This window comes from Pangasianodon hypophthalmus, chromosome 19 (assembly GCF_027358585.1).
Source record: "Pangasianodon hypophthalmus isolate fPanHyp1 chromosome 19, fPanHyp1.pri, whole genome shotgun sequence".
NCBI lineage: Eukaryota > Metazoa > Chordata > Actinopteri > Siluriformes > Pangasiidae > Pangasianodon > Pangasianodon hypophthalmus.
Genome location: NC_069728.1, coordinates 21,817,315 through 21,826,265, shown reverse-complemented (window position 1 = coordinate 21,826,265; position 8,951 = coordinate 21,817,315). Strand labels below are relative to the sequence as shown.

Genomic DNA, 8,951 nt, shown 5'->3' with positions numbered 1-8,951 from the left:
TCCTGGAGCCACACACACACACACACACACACAGAGACACACACACAGAGACACACACACACACACACACACACACACAGAGACACACACACACACACACACACACACACACACACACAGAGAGAGAGACACACACACAGAGACACACACACACACACACACACACACACAGAGAGAGAGACACACAGAGACACACACACACACACACACAGAGACACACACACAGAGACACACACACACACACACACACAGAGAGAGAGACACACACACAGAGACACACACACAGAGACACACACACACACACACACAGAAACACACACACACACACACACACTTACCAGCCCAGCACTGCTGCCACAGTCAGGATGAAACACACGGCTATCACACTGATGTAGAACAGTGGAGAATATTCATACAGCTTGACTATAAACTCCGCCGCCATACCGGAAATACAGCATTAACTAACACACAGCTTTAATTTAAAACCAAACCGCACATCAGTGAGTTCCGGGGAAATCAGGAAACTAAACACAGCGCTGTCAAAACACTGGAAGCTCCACACTTCCGGTTTACCAGCAGCTACGGTGGCCGCGTGGATCAAACCGCGAATACAAAATAAACGGGCTCCGGACACTAACTGAAGCTGAAGCGCATATATATGTAAGAGTATCAGTGTTTACTATGAACATATCTGTACAAATATATTTAAATATATTGCAGATTATAGAGACATGTTCTGTAAAATGTTCCTTTGTAAATGGATCTGAAATCAATCTGTACTAATAAAACTGTAGGAGGAATAAAAGAGTTCTTTATATCACAGAGTCTCAATCATTTTACAGCTGAATGTAATCAATAAAAAGAAGGAAGGAAGGAGGGAAGGAAGGAAGGAAAAGCCCAGACTTCCTGATGATGGCAGTGCAGGTTTTCTGAATATTACAGTACACTGTATAACAATAATAATGGAGTGAGAGCTCAGGACAGTTCCTCTCCTCACCAGCAGAGGCGCCTTCTCTCCTGTGTCTGTGTAGAAGTCTCACTTACACACACAAATACAACACAAACTGCACATTTACACCATTTGTATAAATCATCTGTGGAATGGGAGCAGAATATTAGCTATATTTTATTCAAACTGCAGTTAGATTCAGTTGGATGTGATTTATTCTGGGTTTTAACAGATTAAATCCATTTCATTCAACCAGCCAGTCCATTAAAGTGTAATATTCTATTAAAAAGTTTCTCCTCTAATTGAACCCAGCAGATAGGAAAGATGGAATGTGTTTACAGCCTGTGACTGTGTGAATGCGAGAGCTGTGAGGGGTTTCAGAAGCGATAGAGCATAAAAAATAACATTAAATGGCGCTGGAGATGTGAAATCCAGTGGAGATGCTAATGATGCTAAGCTGCTGTTGTTAAATCAGCTCAGTGTGAGAGACAAAATGGCGGACACGAACACATTCTGTTCTATTTACACAATATCACCACAGCACTGAAATCATATTTACGCGCTAATTATTTCATTTTGCTCCCGTTTTATTGAAGTTTATTGAAGTTTAAGATTAGAAAGCTAATATAAAGTTTGTTGTTAACAGCGTCCTTGCAGCAATAAACCGTCTCGCGCTTCAGCAGCACTGAGCTACACAGGACGCTGTGGAGCTGCTACGTGATTGGCTGATGCTGCAACAGAGCAGTAACGTGATTGGTTCCCGCGCCAAATGATTGACACTGGGCCCGCCTCCGATATGGCCGAGTTAAAAAAGGAACGGATTTAGAACGTAAAGCTGTAAGAGATGGGGGGGACTGTGACGTCACAAGAGGAGGCTATGACGTCACAGGAGGAGAAGGGACAAAAACCCTGATTTCAGGTGTTTAGTTCAGTTACTGTATTTTACAGATCACACGCCAGGTGAGCTCCTCTAACCCTTACTACTACTATTATTATTATTATTATTATTATTATTGTTATTGTTGTTGTTGTTGATGTTGATGTTGATGATGGATGAATAATAATGGAGGTGATTAAAAAGCCAGACTTGTTGGTGTGAAAGGGGTGAAAGATGAGCTGAGATGAATCCAGGCCTGAGTTTAAACATGGCGTGTAACGAAGCCGCTCCTGAACACTGACTTTATTCTGATCCCTTTGCTGTAGGACTGAGGATTACACTTTACACTTTCACTGATGTGTGCGGCTCGCACATGCTTTAGTTCACTGCGTTAAAAAGAGTCACTGATGAATCGCTTCTGAACACAAATCCGCCCGCTGTTCAGCTTTTACTGCGCACTTCCTTATTCTGGCTTTTCCACTTTCTTACAGCTGAAGAGTTTTTACACAATCTGCTTTAATTAACGACCTGTTTGTGTTTTTATAGAGAAAGCAATCCGAGAGAAACTACTGGATTCATACCCACGTGATTCAAAGGTGAGTCGAGTTCATGTGAATCAGTGAATCAGTTTGAACATGAACAGGATGATGTCAGTGATTCATTTGATTCTGGGGCTGAAACAGGAAGGGTGCTAATATTTATGCTCGCTGTTGTAGTTATTAAAAACTCTGCTAGGATTGAATTTGAACTTTGATGATCAAAATGCTAAAGTTAGTGAAGCTGCTGTGAACTCCATGTGCTCTCTACAGATGAGTGAGAAGAAGAGAAGTAGCCAGAGAGGAACAGCTGGAACAGCTGGAACAGCTGGAGCGTGCACTCAGGACTCCACATCTGACCAGAGACTGAAGTGTTTCAGGGACATTATGGACGTCGTTCTTCATCTGAGCGATGAGTATGTTCATTTTTACTGATTTCTGACTCGCAGTAACATTTTATTCATTTACACTGGAATAAATGCTGATTTCCTCTGTGTGTGTGTGTGTGTGTGTGTGTGTGTGTGTGTTTAAAGGGAATGGAAGGCTGTGACCAGGGACATGAAGAAGAAGGTAAGAGTGTTAGAATAACGAATAATGAACCAGTTTCATTTAGTGGAACACGCTGGAATGTCACTGATCATATTTCATATTCAAGAAGCTGATTTTCTTTGTTTTATTTCAAAAGGTCACAAAGTTGGAGTTTGCGGTTCTGTGCACGAAGATCGCGATGTCAGCGGCGTCTTCTGCCATCAGGCGTTTACTGACGCCTCTCATCGAAAGCTTCGGGATCGATTTGATTCTCCAGGCGAAAGACAACCTGAAGAAAAGGGCGGAGTCTAAATGGAGGAAGTGGTCTGACTCAGACGCCTCAGCTCAAAGGTAAACTTTACCCACCTGATGCTCAGATTTCACTCTTAATATTCACCATGATGAACTTTACTGCACTGTTTAATCCACACCGTCTGACCAATCAGAATCCAGGATTCAGCAGCACTGTGCTGGAATGACTTATAGTGCTATCAGATGGGTTTCTGTGGTTTCTGATCAATTGGCTGTGGAACGGAACGATGGCAGAACAAACGATATTCAGAAAGAGAAAGAAATTTAACGCCAATTGTCGTTTTTCACTCGCATTTATTTATTTAAATTCACGTGAGCGCTGACGTAAAAATAATATGAATTCCCGTTAATGTTCTCTCTTTCCTGTGTGTGTGTATAAAGATCGCCTATGGAGATGTCTGATTTCATCTGTCAGCTCGTTCAGAGAATCGCCACTCAGACCAAAGCTGCGATGCTGGAGGCGATCCTGAGAGTGGCATCAGGACGAAGGGCGATCTGCTCGGCGAGTGCTTCATCACCTGCAGAAGATCAGATCTCACAGCCAGATGATCTCAGCATGGCATGCACTAATGAGATCTGTGAGAAGATCTTGGCCCTGTATCACTCTGACGACTTCGACAGACCTGGAGGAGAGAAAACTTCAGGAACGAAGCTAAAGTCCCACCAGGAGGTCCATGGAATAATGAAGGGCTTGGAAGAAGTTGTCTCCATCAGCAAGTCCTCTTTCGAATTAATGCTAAAATCCTTGAGCCCTGATTCGGTCCCTGTGACGACTAAAGTGATGGCTCCTGATTGTGCTTCATCAGCTCCTAATGCTGAGAGGCTTTTCAGTGATCAGTTTCTGAGCAAAGCCACACAAGAGGTCAGAAAAGTTCTTCTGAAAACAGAGGAAACAATCGCTGCCTCAATGTCGTCCCAAACCTCAGTCCCTGTCCGCAGTGAGACAGACACGAATTCCCTGATGGAGGAGGTCGAGAGCACAGCCTCAGAAATTCTATGGGAATTATTATTTATACTTATACAGTCACTGAGTAAAAGTTCATCAGGCGTCAGCAGCAACGACGCTGACCAGCCTGGTCCAGAAGATGAGCAAAAGAACTTCCTCTCTGGTGCTCAAAAGATCCACGAGAACATCTTCGAGCAGGTATTTATGTTCGTCTCTGGGCGGAAGCGAGCAATTTCCGAAAAGAACAAGTTGTTCTTGAACGTCTGTCCTAAAACTGCTGCTGAGGTCGAGGTCAGGACGGAGAACGTCCAGGAGCCTCGTGCTGCTGCTGAACGTTTCCTCGATAAAGCCATTCTGGTTGCGAGTGAGATCCTAGAGAAGTGGTTATCTTCTCACATTTCCACAGGGTCATTCAGTGGTAAAGACTCGGGTTCCAGCACAGAGTCGTCACCGACGGCGTCAGTAGATCTGGATCGAGTCACTGCTGAAAGCGTAAACACGGTGATCAGTGGAATTGCTCTGGAGAACGGAATAACTGACGTGGAAAACGGATCGGAAGCTCGGGTAGGTGAAGCTCAGGTGAGTGATGCTGATGCTCGCTCAGCTCCCTGCTCAAAGAACTTCTCAGACGTTTTCACGAAGCTCCGAAGTCTGATTGGACTTGGAGATAAAAAGAGACAGTCATGCTCGTGCCTGAAGAATGCAGCAGCAGCAGCAGAAGTGACTGATGCTCAGAGCCTTGTGTCCGTCAGCGAAGCTCCAAACCTGCAGGCTGTTATTGACAGCTGCACTGAGGAGCTCATCGAGAAGAACGCAGATTTATTTCTGCGTGATGAGCGTCACGAGCTGCTGGCCAAGTCCAGCTCTCCTAAAGCTCAGCTCAGACGGTTTGCGTTCCTGCGGCCGCGTAAATCCGATCAGCGGATTGTTTCTGAGGTAAAAAAGACCTGTGAGGTGAGCAGTTCTGTCCCTCTGAGGTCTAAGGAGCTCCTCAATAAAGCCACTCAGGTGGTGAGTGAGATGCTGCTCAGAAGGTTGTCCACAGCAGACTCCTCGAGGTGCTCATTAGAAGACGTGCAGAGTGCCGTCAGTACCGCAGATTCGCTCGTCAGGGTTTTATACGAATGTGACGAGTCTGTGAAAGAGGAGACTAAGAGCTCTGATGCTCTCGATGCCTTGTCCTGCTTCTTTGACGTCAGAGAAGCAGAATCTGCCAAAAAACCAAGGAACATCTTGAGAAAAGTGCGAAGTCTCCTTCAGGCGTTTTTCTCCAAGGCATCTGAAGCTCTGAGCTTTCCCACACACGAGGAGAGGGTGGAGGAGAAGGTGGACCTGGACCTGTGCACCAACAGGGTCATTACTGAAGTCATTGATTTGTTAAGGAGTGAGTTGACAGCTCCACCTGCGGTGAAGAACGATGACGCCTATTTCCACACCAAATCCACCAGGCGTGTGAGTGACATCATCTTCCGAATAGTGGAATCCTGTCCTCTGCTGCCCTCACAATTCCCAAAGAAACGCCACACGGAAGCGCGTCTCAGGAAAGTGGCTTCCGCTTTAAATCTGCAGATCGATTCTACAGCTTCTGAGATTTCCCGAACTGTTAGCTCCACTGTGCTGCAGTTTATAGACGCAGACAGGAAGTCGAGGTCTTCAGTCCAGAGGAGTTCATTCACTCCTCTGCACCTTTTCACTGTGGTGCGCAACCAGCTGAAGAATTTCTTCACTTCCTTCTCTAAACGTGTCGCTGATGATGAAAGGACAGACGCGTCAGCACAGTCAGAGAGGGATGAGGATCGTGTCACTCCCATCTACATCAGTGAGGATGGCACGGTTCATGAGCTCACAGAGCTGGAGGATCTTTCTCTGGAGGAGATGATACATCAACGATCACGTGCTATAACGGACGTAATCGCAAAACTCCTCCTGAGGAACGTGGATAGGGCAGGAGATGTTGGCCAGTGTTCATCAGATTCTGTTTTGGGGAGAGGGAACATCACGTTACCTTCTGAGTGCATTTACACATTTGCAGAGGAGTCCATCAAGGCTTTACTGCAGAATGTGCTGAACACCGGGCCAAGCCCAGGAAACGAAGCTCAGGAAAGCAGCTTGGTGGACAAATCGACCGGTTGTCCTTCTGCTACAGCGCTCGCACGTGAACTCGAGGACGCGGGGACTTCCTCTGTGTGTCGTATTAACGGTTTGCATCCTAAGTCTCCTCAGCTATCAGCAGCTTCCTCCAGCTCGTCTCCTCGTGCTGACGTGGAGGAGACTCGAGAACATCTGAGCCTCACCGATCAGCAGAATCGAAGTGGAAGCGATGGACGCTCCTCACATCCAGCAGCTGAGGATCAGGAGAAGAAAAAGAGGCTTGGACTCCTCACAAGGAACGGGCGCGTGATCAGACGTGGCGTTAAGGTACGCAGGACTTTTTCCCCTAAATGTTCTCCTGTGGTTTTGAGTTCACAGTTTTGTGTGGATTTTATTTGTAGTTATTGATAATTGAAGGGTTTATTTAACATCAGTCGCTCGATTTACAGCATTAATCACGTTCTTTAAGGTGATTAGTCGTCTCAGACGTCCGTTTCTGCTTCCTGATTTATCTTTTTATCTTCAGTGTCCCAAGAAGTGGAAGAAGAATCAGAGCAGAGTTCCTCTGACAGGCGATGACCAGCCGACCCCTTCCACCTCCGCAAATCTTCACAGCTGTAAGTCTTTAAAACGAAATGAAGCTGCGATTTTTGACCACGTTTACGCCGCGTGTCTTTTTAGTGTCTAACGCGTGTTTTTGTCCTTCATTAGTGCTCTGTATTCTGTACTTTAAATAAGAATAAATGATAATAATGATCCTGTTTATTTATGACGTGAGCTGATGATTTTTAAAGAGCGTGATGTTCATGTTTAAGAGTTTGAGTTTTTATCGGTTCCTGCACCGTGTGTCCTGATAATGAGCTGAAAGAGCGGTTTTTGTCATTTTGCTGTAATTCTGCTTCTTCTCCTGTTTCCAGCTTCACACAGAGAATCGAAGGCCTCGGGGTCGGTCTTCAAGAACGCTCGCAGAAGGCTGGGCAGGATCTTCTCCAACATCTCCAAGACCTTCACCAGCTGCTCCAACCCTGAAACCGCTCCGTAAACTCGTCAGCATCGGCCTGAGCCCAGTGACCATTAACCGAGTTACTGTGGTAACAGGCACCACCGACGGAAAACAAACAAACAAACAAAAAACAAACAAACAAAACAAACAAACAAAAATAACCCAAAGAGAAAAAACTCCAAAAAAACCCCAAAACAAACAAACAAAAACAAAAAAAACAACAAACAAAAAAACAAACAAACAACAAACTAACAAGCAAACAAAACAAACAAACAAAAATAACCCAAAAAGAAAAAACTCCAACAAAAAACTCCAAAACAAACAAAAACAAAAAAAACAAACAACAAACAAAAAAAACAAACAACAAACAAACAAGCAAACAAAAAAACGAACAAAAATAACCCAAAAAGAAAAAACTCCAAAAAAAAAACAAAAAAACCCAGAAAACGTCCCCCCCCTCCCCCCAAACAATCAACTAAAAACAAATAAATAAAATGTTGGATTACGCTAATAAAATGTGTCTTTCTGTATTTTTATAACTTTTATTTTATCTTTCCATTTTATTCTACACATTTTGAAATCGCTTTCTACAGATATGAATGACTTTATTAGTGCGTTTTGCGTTGTGTTTATTTGTGAATATTTATGAAGTGTGTGTGCAGTATTTAGTGAATTTTACGCTTGTGTGTGTGAAAGGTATTGATACGGTTTTAGCTTCATATAAACCACTTGGACTTTTATTTACTGCGTGTTAAACAAACGCACAGAATAAATGCACCATAGACAGAACTTCTCGTCTTCTCAGGAGGATTTGTGTGTGTGGGTTTTTTGTCTTTGTGTATTTTATATATACACAGGGCCTCATTTATCCATCTTTTCATTCCTGACACAGCTCATTTACATATAGCGACGCCCACAAAACTCCATAAAAGGTAAAGTGCACAGACAGCTGGGAGCACGAAATAAGCGATCAGGGTAAAGGCTGAAAAACAGAAGTGGAAGATATTACGCTGATTTCTTTATCATAACTGAACGATTGGTTTTTCATTTCTACTCGCTGTTCAGTGTGAGAGTTTTATCACAGAGGAGAAGTGTTTATTAAAGACACCGGTCTGAGAAACTCACACAGTCGATCAGTTTCCACTGAGATTTTTTCCTCCGTTTCTGTGGCCAGCTGTTCTAAGCTTTAGAACGGACTGCACTGATATTACGCTGATATTAGCTGAAGTGCAGCTTAAAACGCCGCATCAGCTAACTCAGAGCTGTAGCTACAGCTTCATCATTGATGGGAAAAGTGCTGAACTGTAGTGGGATCATTGTGGCAGGTATATTAATGTTACCGTTGTCATGACTGACTGAGCTACTTTCTGTTAGATAACTCGATCCGTCCTTTTAATCAGAGGAATGTAAGTGTTGTCATGTAAGGGAGGCTGAGACGGATGCACTTGCAGGTAATACGGCTTTAATGACAGACAGTTGAACAAAATACAATAACAGTAGAGTATATAATAAATAACAGTAGAGAATATAATATAATAACAGTAGAGTATATAATATAATAACAGTAGAGTATATAATATAATAACAGTAGAGTATATAATAAATAACAGTAGATTATATAATAAAATAACAGTAGATTATATAATATAATAACAGTAGAGTATATAATATAATAACAGTAGAGTATATAATATAATAACAGTAGAGTA

At 43.4% G+C, this 8,951-nt stretch overlaps 2 protein-coding genes and 1 long non-coding RNA gene across 3 annotated transcripts in view; 2 read left to right on the top strand and 1 right to left on the bottom strand.

Annotated features, from left to right (window-relative positions):
- The window catches only part of cgrrf1 (cell growth regulator with ring finger domain 1), a 6,496-nt gene extending 5,904 nt beyond the window's left edge, over positions 1 to 592 (bottom strand). Inside the window, 1 exon segment of the mRNA XM_053242240.1 lies at positions 339 to 592. Coding sequence (XP_053098215.1) covers positions 339 to 442 — 104 coding nt within the window. The 5' untranslated portion in view covers positions 443 to 592.
- Positions 593 to 1,429: 837 nt separating this feature from the next.
- LOC117599743 (uncharacterized) lies at positions 1,430 to 2,934 on the top strand. The gene is made up of 4 exons (XR_004580114.2): positions 1,430 to 1,909; positions 2,373 to 2,422; positions 2,636 to 2,778; positions 2,896 to 2,934. It is a non-coding gene; the product is annotated as an uncharacterized LOC117599743 (long non-coding RNA).
- Positions 2,932 to 7,745, top strand: LOC128321722 (uncharacterized). The gene is made up of 4 exons (XM_053242238.1): positions 2,932 to 3,241; positions 3,584 to 6,566; positions 6,766 to 6,856; positions 7,157 to 7,745. Exons 1-4 carry the CDS (start codon positions 3,090 to 3,092, stop codon positions 7,279 to 7,281), a joined length of 3,351 nt encoding a protein of 1,116 aa, XP_053098213.1. The 5' UTR covers positions 2,932 to 3,089; the 3' UTR covers positions 7,282 to 7,745.
- The last annotated feature ends 1,206 nt before the right edge of the window (positions 7,746 to 8,951 follow it).

Bases quoted from the DNA above. Each gene is read 5' to 3' on its own strand.
- LOC128321722 (XM_053242238.1), top strand. From the start codon at position 3,090: ATGTCAGCGGCGTCTTCTGCCATCAGGCGTTTACTGACGCCTCTCATC. The intron at 6,567-6,765 runs GTACGCAGGACT...TTTTATCTTCAG, and splicing joins TGATCAGACGTGGCGTTAAG to TGTCCCAAGAAGTGGAAGAA. The intron at 6,857-7,156 runs GTAAGTCTTTAA...TCCTGTTTCCAG, and splicing joins CTCCGCAAATCTTCACAGCT to CTTCACACAGAGAATCGAAG.